The sequence below is a fragment of the Diabrotica virgifera genome, chromosome 8 (assembly GCF_917563875.1).
Source record: "Diabrotica virgifera virgifera chromosome 8, PGI_DIABVI_V3a".
NCBI lineage: Eukaryota > Metazoa > Arthropoda > Insecta > Coleoptera > Chrysomelidae > Diabrotica > Diabrotica virgifera.
Genome location: NC_065450.1, coordinates 41,748,572 through 41,769,583, shown reverse-complemented (window position 1 = coordinate 41,769,583; position 21,012 = coordinate 41,748,572). Strand labels below are relative to the sequence as shown.

The window sequence follows — 21,012 nt, the reverse complement described above, 5'->3', positions numbered from 1 at the left end:
AGAGATTAGAATCGGAATTGGAATTACCCAGAGAATATTAGCAAACAAAAAGATTAAGGTAAAAGTACCTATTTATGGAATTATAAAATGGACTTATAAAAAATATGTAAGAGATTAGAATCGAAATTGGAATTTCCCAGAAAAGCTATATTAGATTGTCGGGTAACAACTTTCTTTTCTAAAAAGAAATATGTCGTACTGTGAAATATTTACGTGAAACAAATTTTATGTACACTGCATTAAGAATTAGAAAAATCAAAATAGATAGCTACTACCTATTTAAATTATGATTTGGCAACATTGTGTCAGTATACAGAGATTAAATATACAAAATATCAGCGTAAATGATTAACGAAACGGAGGCGTTTCGATTGTACCTGGGAGGCATTTCATGTATGAAAATATTTACCTGAAAAAATGGGAGGCATTTCGATAACGCCGTTTTCCACGCCCATAGCTTTCAGGTCTCCTGCTATATTATCTCGCCACCGGAGTCGAGGGAGTCCCGTGGTCCTCTTCCAAAAACTTCCTCCCATACCAGCCTTACTGTTCTTAGGTTAAGGGTCATTTAGAAACAGCGATAAATCAAACAACTTATCGATATTAATCGAGTTGTTGCAATTTATCATTGTGTGTAAACGGTGCATCGCAGCGACTTATCGAAGTTGGAGTTGGATTGAAGTTGGTATCGGGTGCCATCAACTTATTGTAACGATCGAGTTATTTTAATTTATCGTCGTGTTTAAACGGTACAGCGATTTATCATTGGAGTTGGGTATCATCAATCAACAATAATATAATACTTTTATTAACTATAAGAATTATGTGTGATTGATTAGTGGGGTTTGACTGTTTTGTAAATTCTGCCTTTCATATCTTTTCCGATATTTTTATTTCTCCATATTGTGTCATTCAGGCAACCTGCGACTCTGTTTGCTCTATTAACTTGATCTTCCGCTTCTGTTTCTAGCCTTCCCTAGCTAGATAGTGTGATGTCTAGGTATTTAAACTCCACTTGTTCTATTATCTTACCTTCCAGCTCCAATTTAAATCTTATTGGATCTGCTGTTATCACCATGCATTTTGTCTTTTTTGGGGAAATTAACATATTAAATTTTCAGGCGGTTATGTTAAATTACGTTGCGCTTATGGTGCAGAATACGTTGTAAATCATCTTTATTTTGAGAGATTAGTATTGCATCGTATGCATAGAAGATTAATTTGAGTTGTTTGTCTCCCATTTGATATCCTTTTTTAGTTCTTACTTTTTTATTATTTCGTCCATGATCAGGTTGAACAATAAAGGACTCAATGAATCCCCCCTGTCTTATCCCATTGCTGGCTTCAATTAGGTCAGTTAGTTCATCTTCCACTTTTACTTTTATTGTGTGGTTCTGGTAGATGTTTTCGATCGTTTTAATGATTCCTAGAGGTACTTCTCTGGAGTATAACAAATGGATAACGTCCTTTAATTTGACCATGTCAAATGCTTTCTTAAGGTCCACGAAACATAAATATGCCAGTTTGTTGTATTCCAACGATTTCTTTTGAACGTACCTCATTATAAATACAGCTTCAGTGCATAACCTTCCCGACCTAAAACCTTGTTCTGCTAATGGTATAATTTCAGTCAATTTGTTTGTTAACACTTTGGTTGTTAATTTTAATGTTGTGTTTAATAAGTTAATTCCTCTATAATTCTCCGGGTCCGATTTGTCTCCTTTTTTGAAGGAAGGTATTAGAATGCTTGATCTCCATTCTTGTGGATGCTTGATCTCCATTCTTCTGTTTTGTTCTATTATGTTTTTTATTAGTTTTAATAGTTGTTTAGTTAGATCTTGTTCTCCGTACTTTAGGAGTCCGTTCGTATATCAATATCATAAATTATTGATATTGCTAATTTTCTTTATATTGAATACAGGGTGAGTCAAAACGCAAGTACCTACATTATTTTCTCAGTAATTTTAAATGGAACACCCTGTATTTTATATCACTATCGAAAAGTATCATTACCATACTTTAATTTTTATAAAACATTCCCTTTGTCTAAATTTATTAGTTTTCGAGATATTTTCATTTTTTAGAGCAAATTATTAATTACGGGTCTAAAACTTTCCAAATTTTGAGTAAGCCATGACTGAGTTGTCTAAAACTGACAAATTACGATTAAGTACTGATTATCGATCTGGTAATAAATGTAACAATGTAGCAAATAAAGAAAGAAAAATTATTTATTAGTAATAAATTTTACAAAAAAAAAAGACAATCACAACATACTTACACAGTTTTTGAAACAATTAAAAACTACTTTTGTGTGTAAGTGTAAGAAACAAGAAAGAAAAATAATTTATTATTTATAAATTTTGTAAAAAAAAAACAAACATTTTGTGAAAACAAATAAAAACTACTTTTGTATGTAAATGTACCAATGTAACAAATAAAGAACGAAAAATAATTTATCAGTAAAAAATTTTACAAAAAAGACATGAACACAAAACATTTTTGAAAAAATTAAAATATTTTAAATATTTATGTAATTACAAAGTTATACAAAATGACCGCCTAACACATTTTATGCATGTCTAAAAACGGTCATTGAATGAGTTACTTACATTACGAAGCATTTGTAAATTAACACTTCGAAATACACTTTTTGTTCTATTTTTCATCTCATCTCTTGTTGTTGGGGGCATTTTATAACCTTCATTCTATTCTAAAACTAACCCCAAAAAATCAGTCCAGTTTATTAAATTCTGGTGATCTGGGTAGCCACGCTACTGGTTCATTGAAAAATGAAAATATCTCGAAAATTAATAAATTTAGACATAGGGAATTTAGACATAGGGAATTTAAAATTCAATTTGTTGTATACAAATTAAAGTAAGTTAATGGTACTTTATAATAGTGATATAAAATACAGGGTATCCCATTTAAATTTTACTGAGAAAATAATGTACTTGAGTTTTAACTCACCCTGTATTAGATATAAAGTAAATTAGCAATATCAATCATTTTAAAATTTTGACAATAAATAAAAAAATATGGCATCAATGAACTATTGCCGTTGTGCTTATTTTTATTTATACAGTGAGTTGAACTTGTTACGATTTTCATAAAAAATTGGTTATAACTTTGTAAATACCCTGTATAACATACCCAACCTTTATATTTTTGTTATGAAGAAGGTAACAGGATCTATTTGTTAAGATGAAAACTCGTTATCATTTATTGAAGGGTGTAAAGTGTACACAATACTCCCCTCTTCAACTTGTTGTGGTCAATCACAGCAACATATCGCAATGTCTAAACAGCGTTTTAATCATCAACAAATCACAGCAAATTGTCATCACAATAAGTTGCTTTAAAATGTCTTCTGAGGTGTTCAGCCCATTGGAGTCTTCTGGACTTTATTTTTTATTATTTTGCCGTCTGGGTAAAGTTCTTCGAGCTCTTTGTTAATTCTTATCCTATATTGTCCTGCTTCATCCAGCACAGGACCAAGGATCCTCCTTAGTATTTTTCTGTCCCGTACACACTCGTAGTCTCTTCGTTTGCCTTTTTTATCGACCACGTTTCGCTTCCATACACCACAACGGGTCGTATTATTCTTTTGTATTCGCGGTGTGCAAGTACTTGGAAGGGAAACGAGAAACGACCGTGCGCGAGTCGCGGAGAAATATTGCAACTATCTTAAATAATTCTGAAATTGTCAAATTGACGTATATTTCATACCTTCTGTCAATGAAGCAGAAAAATTATATATTGCTCCACAATATTGATATGATATGCAATTATTATATAAAGGTAAATTTAAATAATTCTATTTTGCTTGCAGTACTGCATTTTAATAACTAATTTTATTTACTACATACAATTGTTTACGTTTTGATAGCCTAACCTGAATCTTATTTTTTCTTCTTATTATTTTTCTGGGCTATGGCCTTGACCATTATCCAGTAACCAGGACTAATATAATTGGCCAATATAATTAAAAGTGCGAATAAAGTTGCAGAGCGTAGAAATAGGGGTCGCTTTGCCGAACTTGCACGGTCCCAATACTTTTATCTTTATACGTCTCGTTAGTTGTTTCTTTACAAGGTTTTGAAGGGCATAAAGACATCTATTGCCGGCTTGTATCCTTTTGTTTATTTCTTGTGATCCGTTATTGTCTTCAGTTATCGTTATTCCAAGATACTTAAATTCTCTAACGCGCTCAAAGTTAAAGTCATCAATAGTGTTCTGAACGATTCTGTCTCTGCTTTGGTTATTGCGGCTCACATACATATATTTCGTTTTATTTTCATTGACCGAATCAAAAATATTTTGTTTCGTTGATTATACACATATGTAGTTTCAAAAGTTATGCATCACATAAAAGTATTAGTCCCCAGTACACCGTCCTTCTTTGAAAATAATTACAAAAGCCTTAAAAATGGTTTTATCTGCTTTTTGGGCGAGTCTGCCACTTTCTGAAAATCAAAATCAAACTTTAATTTTAATCAAAATCAAAATATTATACGTTAAAATAAAATAAATTTTTTTGTCGGACAAAAAAGAGGAGGCGAACGTTGAGTCCGACACCCGCAAGAGGTCACCCTAGCGCAGTACAGTTTTGTTATTACAAAACTCTTAATTTTCAATCTATCTAAAGAAGAAAAATTTTGAAAATTACTTACATAGTTGGCACTCTGATGAAGTTAGCCAGGTCTATGATAACACGTATTAATGTGGCGATATCTAAGAACAATCTGCATGTTAAATGCAACGACGAAATACAAATAAGAAGACGATGGAGAATGGAAAATGTCCAGACGGTATCTCTAGTCTTATCGAATACTGGTCGCGATGGCGACGTCGGGATACGTAAGAAAATTTTGGATGATACTTCATTATACCAGATCACCAAGAACTTGATAACTCAGTCTCTCCAGATCTTAGATAACTTAGGTATCTGGGATGGGTGAATATTCCCCTTAGAGGAAGAAAGAGAGAGCGCCACAGACTCAAATCTAGATACTTCATCCTTAAGTCTTGGTTACCCTTACGGGTGTAAGTCATTCGGGTTTTTGGAGTAAAAGCCTTTCCAAATACCAGTTCTTATCCATCGACTCCCCTCCTCCCCAACTGTTTCATCGCATCTTCAGCGCCTTTCCATTCTCGCTATACCACGTCTTTGCTTGTTCTGCCTCTTTTTCGTTTTTTGTCCTCTATTGCTTGCCACATTTGTTTCACTTTTCTATTATCATCCATACGGACCATATGACCGAACCACTCTAGCTGTTCTTGTTCAAGTTCGAATTTATCTTAACAAATACTCTATTAAATATCAGCATGCTTATATACTGTGATGGACGCCCTAATAACCGTCAAAATAACGCAAAAGATGTAAAACATAATACATTGTGCAATAAAAAGAGATGAAAGTAGTAGAGGTGGACATTATCGATATAAACTGATATTAACATTACATTACATAGTTTTCCACCTTTAGAAGTCTGTGACAGAAGTATTTCACAGTGACAGTTGTTATACTCCTTCGATACGTCTAAAGGTGGGAAACTATGCAATGTAATGTTAATTTGTACGTTTATATCGATCATTTTCACTTCCACTATCATCTCTTTTTACTTCACAATGTATTATGTCTTCCATATTTTGTTTTATTTTGCCATTTATTAGCCCGCTCATCACTGTATACAAATAAGATATTTTCCAGAATATTCAGGAAAAATCCACGCCCATCTCTACTTCACCGGTATTATGACTGTTGGATCAACATCTTTCTGGAACGCCTCACTCCCCGGATCATGTCGCGATGGAAAGGTCGGGTTGTAACCGTTATTTTCGGTTGGTCGAAATTAACTCTTTCGTTACAATAGGTTTGTTCCAACACAACTAAGAACCGTCATGTAACGATCACGTTACTAGATAATCAACGTTCCATGGTACTGCGCAGGACGGTGATCGTTACATGTACGGTTTCTCGTCGTGTTGGAACAAACCTAATATATTTATTGTTCTAGAATTCTTTTAACTGGTTTCTATAGATTTTCCTTAACCCAAATACTAGATTTGACGTCCAAACAAAACACGCCTTTGTTGGCGACTACTCAGGACAAATAACTATGTTAAAACTAGATAATAACGGAGCCTCAGTGATCACAACGTTAAAAGGACATTCAGGTTCTATTCGGTCACTATCTTGGGACAGTGATAGGAATATGTTGTTTAGTGGATCCTTCGATCATACTGTGATCGTGTGGGATATAGGAGGCCAACAAGGCCATGCTTATGAACTACAGGGACATCATAATAAGGTGAGTTGATTTATAAATGGTAACGATAGTTGTAATCGCAAGTGTAAAGTAAAAAACAAATTAGCAATTTCTGATTTTTATGTTTTCAGTTTATTCTATTGTGACAAAATACACTCACATATCTACAAATCACCAAGACAAAGGTGAAAGCAATCATTCAATACACAAATACGGTCGCCGAGAGCGATTCATCAATTTTGAATCTCTCCACGGCTGGCTTTGACTCAATTCGTCTCTTTGTTCGGTTGTTTTTTGGTAGATCAACACTCCAATTCGAACCAGTGAGTCTGAGACGCCAGTTAGCCCCCAATTAAATTCCTTGAAGCCCGGTTGGCCACCAGGCAATTTCTGGTGGCCCGGTTTGAGTTCTTACCAGATCGTTTCTCCAGCTTGGCGCGACTTTCTGTCACCTCGATCGCTATTTCATACAGTTACGGCGACTCCATCTCCTAACACTCGTCCATGGTGGTGGAAGCCAGGTGGGGCGGCGTGTGTTCGATAGTGATGTTGATTATAGTTACTTTCGAGTATTCGTTACAGATCGTTACTTTTGTATAAAGTAATCATTTACAGGATTCGTTACTTTGATTACTTTGATTACTTTTGTATTTGAGGACCGGTAATCATATCGAGAATCGCATTTCTCAGTACATATTTTGTATTAGTATTAGTAGGATACTTTGATTACTATGATTACTCTTGTATTTGAGTACCGGTAATCATATCGAGAATCGCATTTCTCAGTATTTCGTATAAGTATAAGATCCTATATAACAACGACCTTCACCGATCTATTTAATGGATAGAAATTAAATGATATGAAATCGTTTTGTCATTGCTGCTCCACAATATCAGTAATCTGTTTGCATCAATTAAGTGCCAAAAACAAACCCTCGAAACTCTAGACGACGTACCTTAGCAGTAACCCTGGGCACCCAAGTGCTTCGGAGGTCAGTTCTGATTGCATATTCAAATATCCTGAAATAAGAAAATCTGGCCCTTAATATACTGATTTTAACAGGTTTATGCATTTTTCTACGCGTTTTATACACTTTAAAATGTAATAATGCATTTCCACCTATTTTTCTATTGTAGACTTTTTTCCAGACGTCATCCTAATCCTAAATACACTGCAAAAAGTTGCATGTCTGTCTGTACCTACTATATATAAAAATATATTTATTCCTGTGTTTTTAGCCCTGGTCTAATAAAACCATGCCATACCTACATGTAAAATTAAAGTTGCTCAAGTTGCTCATTGAGTTTTCCGCTCAATCTAAGCTATTTTTTGTCTAGGCCTGATAAGAATAATAGTGTGTATTTATTATTAAAATCTAATGTGTTGCATTTTTATTTTCAAAGGAACTAACATCTGTAAAATTCTGTGAATTATCTACCCCAACTCGACAAATCGTATAGACATCTGTTTTTGGGTGCATGCTTTGATAAATGATATACCTCCCTCTGTTTCAGCTACTTCTCAGCGCCCTGTAATCCTGTAAAACTCTTCATAGCTTTCACCCTTCATAGATAAAATTTTAGTTAACTGTACTGATACCAACACTCATGGAGTACCGGTTCGACTCCGATATCAACCGATTGTAGATACAATACTCAAAATAGGTACTCCTCTGATACGATTGGTACGAAGTAATCAGAGTAATCAAAGTAATCAAAGTAACGATTTACCTCTCTGTATAGTAATCGTTACTTTCGGTATTCGTAACGAATAGTTACTTTTTCAACATCACTACTGTTCGATGCGCGTTCGGTATTCGCTGGCAAACCGAAATACATTTTCTTTTTGCGTTTAGTGTCCACGCACATATTCAAACTTTTGTTTGTTTTAGGTTTCTAGTCTCTACTATTCAACGAGTACCAAACAATTAATTAGTGCCGGAGAAGATAACGTAATAGTGTTCTGGGACATGAACCAACCACGACAGGAAACTCCCGAGTGGGTGGAATCGGATCTGTGTCAACTTTGCGGTAGGCCTTTCTTCTGGAACCTTCGTGCCATGATGGACCAAAGACAATTAGGATTAAGGCAACACCACTGCCGCCATTGCGGTAAAGCCATATGCGAAAAGTGCTCGACAGGAAGGTTGAACATTCCTTCCATGGGTTTCGAATTTGCCGTCAGAGTGTGTGAACCTTGTCATAATGCGCTTAAAGATAAAGAGTAAGTATGTCTCCAAGTATGTTTATTAGATTTATACGATAGGCTGTCTTTTTAGTTTTGCATATAGTCATACAAACAAAAAATATATAGACTTAAGTACTTTCTTGCTTTTCAAAATATGTCCCACCAAGATCGATACACTTTTGCATACGTTCAAACCAGTTGGTAAAACAGTTATTTCAGCTTTCAGTTGGCACCTACAAAATCGCTGTTTTAAAGGCATCGACGAATTCGAATTCGCACGCATTGAATTCTTGATGTTTGGGAACGTGAAGAAGTCTTTGGGAGTTAGGTCGGGGCTATACGGTGGATGGTTTAACAATTCGATGTTTTGAAGCTCCAAAAACTTGATTGTCTTTTGGGCAGTGTAAGTGCGCGCATTGTTCTGATGTAGGATGATTCGGCGTCGTGTGTTGCTTTGTCAGAGTTTCGCGATATCTTCTGGTAAACAAACGGATACACCAAGCAGAAGTAACTATTCCTAGATCTTCTAAAGCAATTGTTGCCACATCATCAGATTTAGACACGAAAGTTGCGACCATTTTCTTTGAGATACACTTCGAGAACGGATAACTTTTGTCGGTTTTTCCTCATCGTGAAACACCCACACAGCGGATTGGCGTTTATCTTCCGGTTGGTAGGAGTAAATCCAAGATTCATCGCCACTAACAATACTATAAACGATTTTTGAGCTTCCTTTGTTGAACCGTTCCAATATTTTTCGACACCAATTGACGCGAACCGCTTTTTGCTCTTCTGTAAGCAAATGAGGGATCCAACGGCAAACCAACTTCCTAACACCCAGTTCATCATGTAAGATCTTCTGGATCGAGGTCTTTGAAATGCCCAAAGATGCCCCGGTATGTTACACGGCGGTCATCCTTAATTAGCTGACGACCAGCTGACGACTTTCCGTGTCCGGAACACCAACAACTTTAAATTCTGTATTTCCAATGGTTGGCCACATAGATGTCCCTGTCATTTGCTATAATTAAGTCTTCTTCTGTGCAGGTCTCTCTCATCTCTGTTGGTCTGAACCGCGCCACAGTCGTAGGAATCGTCCTCCTGGTATCCCCATTTTTTCAGGTTACTAGCACAACGTGACACGCCGGTTCTTAGTCTGTTTAGCGCTTTCCAAGTCGGATACGGTAAATTGTGTCCAGCAGCCATTTCCTCTGAGGTAGGAAAATGTGTCGCGGTAGCTGACGCTTACCATAGGTGTATTCGGCGCGTCTCTGGCGCTTCGGGGATGGATCTTGATGTTTTCAGGAAGCTTTTCCGAGATCTTAGTCTGCTTGGCTGAGTTTGGTGGTCATATAAGGGGTGTCTTCGGTCCGTCTCCTGCTTTTTTCGTTCTACCTACGTGACCTTCCTCCTGATAGGTGGTGGAGCAATCCCAGCTATGGGGTATACCTCTTCGATAGGTGTCGGTTTCAGGCAACCGGATATTATACGAACCGTTTCATTTAGAGCTACGTCGACGTTCTTTGCGTGAGCAGAGTTTGCCCATACTGGTGCTCCAAACTCCGCGGCCGGAAAACATAATGCTAAGGCAGAAGTGCCGAGAGTGTGTGGTTGTGCTCCCCATTTTGTATTAGTTAGCTTGCGGATGATATTATTTCTGGCACTTACTTTCTTCTTGACATCTTGACAGTGGTATTGGTACGACAGAGTTCTATCCAGACGGACGCCAAGGTATTTTGGCGTCTCGTTGTGTTCCAGCATCTGACCACCCCATTCCACCTCCAGCGGCCTTCAGGCATGCTTGTTTCTAAGGTGGAAAGCACATACCTGGGTTTTTGTGGGATTGGGTTTCAGATGGTTTTTATCGTAGTATAGAGCTAAGTCTCCCAGGTCATCTGCCAGTTTCACTTCGACTTCATTGAAGGTTCTTTCCAGAGCTGCCACAGCTGTATCATCAGCGTAAATAAATTGCCTTGTTTTTTGGTGTATGGGTTGGTCGTTGGTGTATATGTTGTATAGAATTGGCGCGAAGACACTTCCCTGTGGTAGCCCATTTTTTTGGTCCCTCCACTGACTGTTCTTGGACTGGAGCGTTACGTAGAAGCGTCTATTCTGGAGGAGACATTTCACTAACCTTGTTAGTCGGAAATCCTTTGTAGTTTCGTAGAGTTTTGCGAGTAACCGTTGATGGTTAACTGTGTCATAGGCGGCAGTTAGGTCTATGAACACTACTCCTGTTATTTCTTTCCGTTCAAAACCATCTTCAATATGTTGGGTGAGATTAAGAATTTGACTGCAGCAGCACTTTCGGGGTCTGAATCCTGCTTGTTCTGGAATAATTTTAGCCTCCACATATTCAGCGATCCGGTTCAGTATCATTCTTTCAAATGCCTTAAAAAGGTGGTACAAAAGAGAGACAAGTCTAAAACTCTTTGTATCCGCCGGATCCTTCCCTGGTTTTAAGAGGGCTACCACTCTAGCTTTCCTCCAGATTTTGGGGATTTGTAATGTACGGATGCAGCAATTCATCATTTTTACGAGCCACTCTACGGTTTTTAGTCCAAAGTTCTTTATTTGTTCTGTTCGTATGTCGTCCAGGCCAGCCGCTTTATTATCTTTCATTTGGTGGATCGCGCCTCTCATCTTCTCTAGACAAAAAGAGGTACCTAGAACATCTCTTTCTTCGTCGATATTCCGTTGAGCTCTCACCTTGTTCTTTCTTGATGTCGTCTTACCGTTCATTAGAAGACGATGGGCTATCTGATCGGGTGTGACTTCTGTCATGTTAACTGCCGGAGCAGCGGGATCGTTGCCAAGATTCCGAATCAGCTTCCAGGCACGTCTGCTGTTTTGTTTCATGTCCAGACTCGTGACCAGCTTCCACCACCTTTCCGTTCTGTTGGCGGATATCGCATGTAACATTTCCTCCCCAGCCTGTATTGTTGCTTCCGAGAAAGGGTCTTCTTCATATAGCTGTTCATATCTTTTAAGTAGAGCCCCGCTGTTAGATTCTTCATTAAGCCCCACTATGTACTCAGTTCGACTGGGATAAATTTCCGTGATACTCGCTTTACGATTTCTACAAATTTATCGTATGAATCAGGGCAAGGTTCTAGCTGGGAAACTTCTTGATCCAATGCTTCAGAGAAATTTTCCCATTTTGCTTTAGTCAAGTTGAACCTTCTCTTGAAAGGAACAATTTCGTATCTGATTGCTGGGCTGGAAAGACAAATTATTGGTCTGTGCTGTGTCTTTGGGAGGGCGCTTCCAACGATTTTTGTCACCTGGTCTCCAATTCTGTCGCTGACAAATATATTGTCTGGGTTGTAACCTCTGCGCCATCTTCCGCTGTTGAACGACGCAGGCTACTTTGGATCGTGAATAAGGTTCATGCTTTCAGCCCATTTTTCTAGTTCTTCGCCATTGGAATATGTTTCATTATAACCCCACGCGACACTGTGACAGTTGAAGTCACCCAGTACGAATTTGATTTGCTGTGATTGAAAGTTACTCGGTTCCTCAAAAGCAAAGTCAGCGTTTGGTGATTTGTAGATTGACGTTACTGCACAGGAGTTTATCTCCACTGTAAGGATCTCGATGTCATTTTGATCTGTTAGAGATGTGGAAGCTACGTCGATATCTGGTCTGACGAAGACTGCGCTACCGTATTGGTCGTGTGGTCTCTCCAGTATAAACTTCATACCCCGAATCCTTGGTCTGCGGCTTGCAGTACCTCTATGGGTTTCTTGAACCAGTAGAACATCGACACCATGTTCTCTGCACATATTAGACAATAGGTCTTCTTTATCTGCTGATAATCCTTCAATATTAATTGAGGTCGTCATCAAAAATGGCCTTGATAAAGACCGTTTTGATTCTGATTGCATCTGTGTTGTTGGTGCACCGGTGTTGAAAGGATTAGCCGACATTACTCGTTTCCAGGGGACGCCCGATTGTATTCACAAGTGATCACAATCTACGTGGAGGCTCCTTTCATGTCCCCCGTCTACTCGGTATTACAAGGGTAATACATGGTATGTCTTTTTAGTTTTCCATATAGCAGCGTAGAGGGCGCCACTAATAAAACTTTCACCAAATAAGCCCTCAATCTTTTGTTGACATAAATCAAGAGTTTCATTGCGATAAAAGTCGTGTTGATACATAGTATGATACAATTATTGATCCAAATAATGGCATAACCCAGACATCCAAAGTGAAAGTTATCCTTCAACACCAAATTGTTCTAAAAGGTCCACATAATGTTCAGAAAAAAGTCACACCATTTTGAGCGTCGGGTTTGGGGGGGGGGGGAGGGGGGAGAAATCAGTAAATTCGTAGTTTTTTACGTTTTTCGTCAATATTTCTAAAACTATGCGATTTAGCATGAACAACCCTCTATACAAAAATGTTCTACATTAAATTTGAAATAAAAAGGCCCATGCATAATCCTTCTAAAATGAACGGTTCCAAAGTTACGGAGGTAGTATAGTATAATTGGTCCAAAAAAGGCCTAACCCAGACATCCGAAGTAACAGTTTTCCTCCAACACCAAATTGTTCTATATGGTCCACATATTGTTCAGTAAAAAGTTACACCATTTGGAGCGTCCGGTTTGGGGGAAGATGGGGAGAAGTCGGTAAATTAGTAATTTTTTTACGTTTTTTGTCAATATTTTTAAAACTATGCTTTAGCGTAAACAATGTTCTATACAAAAATGTTCTACATAAAGTTTAAAACAAAAAAGGTCCTATACATAATTGTTATAAAATCAACGGTTCCAGAGTTATGGAGGGTGAAAAGTGGAGGTTTTCGATACTTTTTATATTATTTGGGCATTTGATGATGATTTTGGGTGGTGAGACTGACGTTTCTTCAAGGGCTTATCACTATCATACCATCGGCCACTTAAATAGCAAATTTTATTTACAAGACACAATCCTGTTAAAGAAAATTTCTTTCATCAGTAATAATATCTATTATAAATTGCTCAAAAATAGCATTCCATAATAGCATTGATGCCGAAAGTTCGTACCCATCCCCTTAAGGTCATTTTCGCAAAAGTTAAAGCAAATTTTTTATTTTCGAAATTTTAGTCTTATTTTGCAATTTCCGAAGCAATAAATGATCGGACCAAAATTCACAAACTGCCATTTTAAACCTTGGCTCACCTAATAAAATAATAATACTATAAATAAGATATTTAATTACCCTATTTTTACCTGTAGCGATTTAAACAAAAAAACTGCCATTTTTGACCCTTATTTGTTAATAACTAAAATTCTCGTCCGAATCGTGCATTTTTGTGTTAATAATGCATTAGGTATATAGTACCTAAAAAACCCATTTGCAACCTGGCTGCTCAAGTGCCCGACAAAAACCTTATTTCTCTGGACTAGTCCGCATCTCTGTAAGCCGATGCCGCACTGCAGAAAGTTTGGTAGGATGGTGGATGGTAGATACCTGCCTGGCGACCATCCAGCTACTTATACCACGAATAACAAAACGACGGTAGCCGCAGTGGCCTCCTACTACCATCTAACCATCCGGTGGTTCGCCAGGCGTCTATCCACCCAAATCAGTCGTGTTTGATATTCCATCCGGGTAGCCTGGCTATGGAGGAAAACTTGTGTATAAAAGAAGGGCAGTTTGTGACCCAGCGGACCCACTATTTGACGAAACGTGGCTTAAAATATCTGTTTTATTTATTCTTTGCAGTTGCATTAAAAAAATCCAATATTCAAGTCAGGTGAATTTAAAAAACAATTTGTACCTTTAAGTCGATTTTTCTCCACTTTCTGAAAAGTGTGGTTAGTGAGTTTTACCTCTAATAATGGGACGGTATGCTAAAAAACAAATCAAATGTAACGTAACAAACGAAACAAACGATTCCTCAGCAGTCAGTTGGATAACGACTTCATTTCACTCTTTCACTTCGTCCAGGGGCCTGATTCTAATTCAAATTTCGACCGAAAACAAGTCGCTTTCAATATGGCGACGTTGAAATGCGACTGTGCGAGCCTTGTGGATTTTAGTTGAACTAACGAAATGACGTCACGAAATAGCGACTTTCGAAATTAATAGCGACTCCAAAAAAGTGGTTGGTTGATATTATAATTTCGACTCGAAATTATTGTGACACGGACATGCATGAATGGCGAATGGCCCGAAAGCGAGGTTAGGTTTAGTTTAGGAGATGTGTTTTGTTTGTTTCTTGCAAGGAAAACTAAAGCAAAAGGTATTAACATGGCTGGGTTTTATAGAAATTTGCTGGTTTTGGAGGAATTAGATAGAATAGTGTTAAATTAGAAATATAATAATTGAGAATTTCCACAATGTGAATTATCAACTCGATGAAAGATGTTAGGTAATAATCTGGGAAAATTAGTATAAAACAAGGAAAATTATGTACCAGCTATTTTATTGCTGGACATGCTGGAATCAAATCTTAAGATTTCATATACTAGTAATATACAGAGAGAGTCTGTAATTTGGAATAAATTCAATATCTCAAATACTGATTGTTTTTTTGAAAAATGCTCAGACCCGTCGATTAGTATTTCAAATTGTCCTTTTTGACATACAATAATAATGTATACAGGGTGTCCCAATTTCGAGATATGACGTCATCGTTGATTTTCTTAAATGGCAACACTGTCATTTTGATAGCAATTTTGATAGGGGCTGTAAAGTTATACACAACTGCAGAATATTAAATTTTTATTTTCTACCATTTAAAAGATAATAGAAAATAAAAAAGTTATATCTTTAATTTGGAATAAATTCAATAATTAAAATACTAATTGTTTTATTGAAAAATGCTCAGACCCGTCGATTAGTATTTCAAATTGTCATTTTTGGCATACAATAATAATGTATACAGGATGTTCCAATTTAGAGATATGACGTCATCTTTGATTTTCTTAAATGGTAACACTGTCATTTTGACAGCTATTTTGATAGGGTGTGTAAAGTTATACACAACTGCAAAATTTCAAGTTTTTATTCCCTACCATTTACAAGATAATAAAAAATAACAAAGGTATGAAAAACAAGTAATCAAATAATAATTGAATTTAAATATTTCAAATAAGCAAATGCTCATAAAGTTGCTCATTGACAATTTGACAATAATTGAGGGCAACATTATGAGTTTTTGCTTAATTGAAATAATTAAATTCAATTATTATTTGATTACTTGTTTTTCATAACTTTGTTATTTTTTATTATATTATAAATGGTAGGGAATAAAAATTTGAAATTTTGCAGTTGTGTATAACTTTATACACCCTATCAAAATAGCTATCAAAATGACAGTGTTGCCATTTAAGAAAATCAATGATGACGTCATATCTTTAAAATGGGACACCCTGTATACATTATTATTGTATGTCAAAAATGACAATTTGAAATACTAATCGACGGGTCTGAGCATTTTTCAAAAAAACAATTAGTATTTTAATTATTGAATTAAACCAAATTACAGACATAACTTTGATATTTTCTATTATCTTGTAAATGGTAGAGAATAAAAATTTGATATTTTGCAGTTGTGTATAACTTTATACACCCTATCAAAATAGCTATCAAAATGACAGTGTTGCCATTTAAGAAAATCAATGATGACGTCATATCTTTAAAATGGGACACCCTGTATACATTATTAATGTATGTCAAAAAGGACAATTTGAAATACTAATCGACGGGTCTGAGCATTTTTCAAAAAAACAATTAGTATTTGAGATATTGAATTTATTCCAAATTACAGACTCTCTCTGTATGTAGCTATGCAAAGTCCGCAGAAAATGTGCTATTTGGTCTATAAACAAATTAGCGCTCTGAAATCTTTTTTTCAATTATTGCTGTGTAACTCAGAAGATTTTAACGTTAAACCAAAAACACTCACATAAAAATTCACTGTTATTTAATTCTGCACATAGATATTTTTTTCCGATTTCCTTCGGCGGAAATTTTCCTCGGAAAATTCGGGTTTTTCAAACAAAATCTTTGAGTGTCTTGAAGATATGAACATTTGTATGTACAAAGAGGACCGGAATAGAAGGTAATGGTTCAAAGATTGAAATCCTGTTGTTTATAACTTTGTCGCAAATGCCGGTCAAATTTGACCGGATATACCTGGAACCACTCCTCGCAATTCATTTTTTTTTTTCTTCGAAAAGGGCACAGAAGCCGTGCCCTTTTCAACAGTGTTAACCTAATTTAATTTAATCTAATATTTTCTAAGAGGTTCTATTTATTTATAAGCCAAAAAATTGTTTCTTTATAACATTCCTGAGACCGCTCAAATAGTCCAATTTCAATTCTGTAAAGTACGTTGAATAGGTATAGTCTTTTTTTATACGAAAATCATAGTTATTCTGGTATATCATAATCTTTCTGGTTATTATTTCGACCGAAATTTTTTAATTAACATTTTAGTTATTGCTAAGCTATTTGTTAGATTGTCGCCGGTCTCCTGATATACAGAGTGGGGCTAAATTATGAAATAAATTCATTTTCTCTAAAATGGACGATTTTAGAGAAAAATCCCGAAACAGGTCGATTTTTATTTTTATATTAAATTTTTTTGGCATATATTTCAAACTAGTGACGTCATCCATCCGAGCGTGATGACGTAATCGATTATTTTTTAAATAGGAATAGGGGTCGTGTGGTAGCTCATTTAAAAAGGCGTACAATCCTCTATTCAGTATTATAAACATTAATGTCATTATTTATACAGGGTGACCAAAAAATTTTTTGAATTAAATCAATTGACGCAAAAAGAAGAATGTATGTAATTTATTTAACTCAAAATACATTCTATTGCTGTCAGAAAATAGAAAAAATGTTTATTTGGCAAATAAACATTGTTTTTAGCTTAAATTAAATGTTCAAACTGCCAATAGGTAGGAGGGAGGCTGTTTGTGATTTAATTTAAGCGAAAAGAAATGTTTATTTGTGAAATAAACCTTTTTTTCTATTTTCTGACAGCAGTACAATGTATTTTGAGTTAAATAAATTACATACATTCTTCTTTTTGTGCCAATTAATTTGGTGCCAAAAATTATTTTTTGGCAACCCTGTATAAATAATGATATTAATGTTTATATTGCTGAATAGAGAATTGAACGCCCTTTCAAATGACCTACCACACGACCCCCATTCCCATTTAAAAAATTATCAATTACGTCATCACGCTCAGATGGATGACGTCACTAGTATATGAACTATATGCCAAAAAATTGTAATTTAAAAATAAAAATCGACCTGTTTCGGGATTTTGCTCCAAAATAGTCCATTTTAGAGAAAATGAATTTATTCCATAATTTAGCCCCTCTCTGTATAATCTACTACCTATAAAAAATCTTTCATGTCATTAATTTATTTAATTATTGATAAATAATTACTTCTCTAAAAATTTAATTGAAAATTGCAGATTTTTTTAAACTCGGATTTTCCGAGTAAAATTGTTGTTGAAAGAAATCGGAAAAAAATATCTTTGTGCAGAACTAAATTACGGTGAGTTTTTATTTGAGTGTTTTTGGCTTAAAGGAAAAATCTTAGAAGTTACAGAGCAATAATTGAAAAAAAAAAGAAGATTTAGGAGTGCTAATTTCTTTATAAATAAAATAACACACTTTCTACGGACTTGTCATACTCCATGTTACTAATATATGCAATCTTAAGATTCGATTTTAGCAATAAAATAGCTGGTAAATAACTTTTCCCAAAAAGTCATTTTTTCGATAATTTTCCCAGACTATCAACAAATGCCAATAAAATCAATAAACCGGAGCGCCAACCCAAATTCTGAGCAGTCTCAAAATGAAAACGTTAATATCCCCAGTTGTAACTAGTATCGAAATGAATTAGAATCGCTATACTCTGCGGCTGTCATGGCGGGGTCGAAATGAAATTGCGACTGTCGAAATGAATTAGAATCAGGCCCCAGGATGCAGCGCCCCTCCACTATCCACCTTTAAAATTCACCCTCCAAGCGATCATCTAGCATCCTGCAGTGCGGCATCGGCTTTAGTGTGCACGCGCTAGAGAGTCGCGGACTTGACAAAGCGAGACCGAGACGTGTTGAGATTCTCATCAAAGAATCAATCGAGTCCACGTCGGGACTGCGTCTTGTCCGCGACTCTCTAATGCAGTGGTTCTCAACCTTTTTGAGTCATGTACCACCTACAGTTATTTTTATTATTTTTAGTACCACCTATATTTTTAGATAGTATTATCAAGACTTACTAAGTACTATTATTTTAAATTTTTTTGTGTTTTGTGTACCACCGCAAATAATGATATGTACCACCAGTGGTACATGTACCACAGATTGAGAACCGCTGCTCTAATGCGTTCTGGCCTTAAAATCACTTGAATATAATACTAACGCTTTTGTTTATTTTTTTAGACGGACATCTCTAGCAACGTTTCACGACGCTAAGCATAGTGTAGTCGCAATGAGCCTTGACGAAACAAACAAAAGGCTGGTCACTGTTGGTCAAGACCGTCTAATAAAAGTATGGGATATATCGGCATTGCTTTGAACTTTAATTTAATTATTAAGTAAATAATATATTAAAATGTGATTGAACAATTCTTCTTTTTTGGTTAGATAACAAAAAATATCGCTATACTTTGTTAAAATCAAATGTTTACATTATTGTATAGGTTCTATAAAAAATTATATAAATGTATTATAATGATTATACTTTAGGTATTGTTTCTCATTTAATTCGTAATAAATTGTTTATGAGTACTATTATACATGACTGTCTTTATATCACCATCATCATTCAACCCGGATCTATCCACTGCTGGATATAGGTCTTCCTAAATATTCTCCATGATAGGATAGAAAGATATTACTCAAGATATACAGTGCGTCCATAAAGTAACGCATAAATTCATTATTTCGTAAACCGGACACTTTAAGGAAAAATCCCGAAACAGGTCGATTTTTATTTTTAAATTACAGTTTTTTGGCATACTTATCATACTAGTGACGTCGTCCATCTGGGCGTGATGACGTAATCGATTTTTTTTAAATGAGAGTAGGGGTCATGTAATAGCTCATTTGAAAGGGTATGTAATTCTCTATTCAATAATACAAACAATAATATAATTATTTATACAGGGTGTTCAAAAAATGTTTTTTTAAATTAAATTAATTGGTACAAAAAGATGAATGTATGTAATTTGTTTAATTCTAAATATATTTTATTGGTGCCAGAAAACATAAAAATGTTTTATTTAAAAAATAAACATTGATTTTCGCTTAAGCGTAATGTTAAACTTCCAAGAGGCAGGTGAGTTGCAGCTCTAACATTGAATTTAAGCGAAAAGCAATATTTATTATTTGTCAAATAAACATGTATTCCTGTTTTCTGACAAAAGTAAATAAATTTTGAATTAAATAAGTTACATACATTCTTCTTTTTGTCTCAATTAATTTAATTAAAAAAATTTTTTTGGGCACCCTGTATAACTAATTATGTTATTGTTTGTATTACTAAATAGAGAATTAAATACCCTTTCAAATGAGCTATCACATGACCCCTATTCTCATTTAAAAAAATCATCGATTACGTTATCAAGCCCAGATGGATGACGTCACTAGTATGATATATATGCCAAAAAATTGTAATTTAAAAATAAAAATCGACCTGTTTCGGAATTTTTCCTTAAAGTGTCCGGTTTACGAAATAATGAATTTATGCTTTACTTTATGGACGCACTGTATTAGGGAGCACAGGACAATGACGGCGTATGGAAAAGAGGAACAAATAAGAAAATAATGGAACTATAGAATAAACCAAGCATAGGTAATACAAAAAGTAGATGCACAAAAAAGATCACGTTAGATGGGACGTGCTTACAGGATGCCCACAAACAGACATGCAAAAATAACAGTAACGTATTAACGTAAAACAGATTGCATATTATTCAGGCGCAATTTATTTAATATTCCTTTAAACACAAAATTGAGTTACAAATTACGAAAATAATAACAAATGTAGAGTTTACAAAGTATTCAGAAACTGACAACGATATAGGTACTTTCTATTGTATATTAGTAATTTGGTAAAATTAAATCTTTAAAAAATTGGTAAAATTACGAAAGAAAAAAGGTTAAACTATAATGGAACTAATTTTTGCATTTTCAGTAGTAATAAATCCTTCTTCAGTAGTAATATGAATATATCATCATATACAATAGTATTTGATATTCTTTTTCTCATGATCATCTTTCAGTGCGTCACAGTTTTTCGATTTCTTTCTAACGCATTAAATTGTATGTGACAGAAAAAAAGGCACGTCCGTGATTACAGACATTTACAACATTTATTCTAGTTGTCGATAGATGGCGCCATAATAAAAAAAATAATTTTTTTTAATTAGATAATAATATTACAAATATAATCTGTATAATTTATAAGACTACAAATCAAAGAAAATACCATTTTATAAATGCAAGAAACACATTTGATTTGTTTTTATTCCAAATTGAAAATAAAATGTGACAACTGTCAGATTTAACTAAAA

General features: G+C 35.1%; 1 protein-coding gene across 1 annotated transcript in view; it reads left to right on the top strand.

Moving 5' to 3' along the window:
* Positions 1–19,233, top strand: part of LOC126889569 (WD repeat and FYVE domain-containing protein 2) — a 66,739-nt gene extending 47,506 nt beyond the window's left edge. Inside the window, exons 3-5 of the mRNA XM_050657953.1 lie at positions 6,071–6,317; positions 8,168–8,499; positions 18,878–19,233. Coding sequence (XP_050513910.1) covers positions 6,071–6,317; positions 8,168–8,499; positions 18,878–19,013 — 715 coding nt within the window. The 3' untranslated portion in view covers positions 19,014–19,233. The remainder of the gene's footprint in view (positions 1–6,070; positions 6,318–8,167; positions 8,500–18,877) is intronic.
* Positions 19,234–21,012: the final 1,779 nt, after the last annotated feature.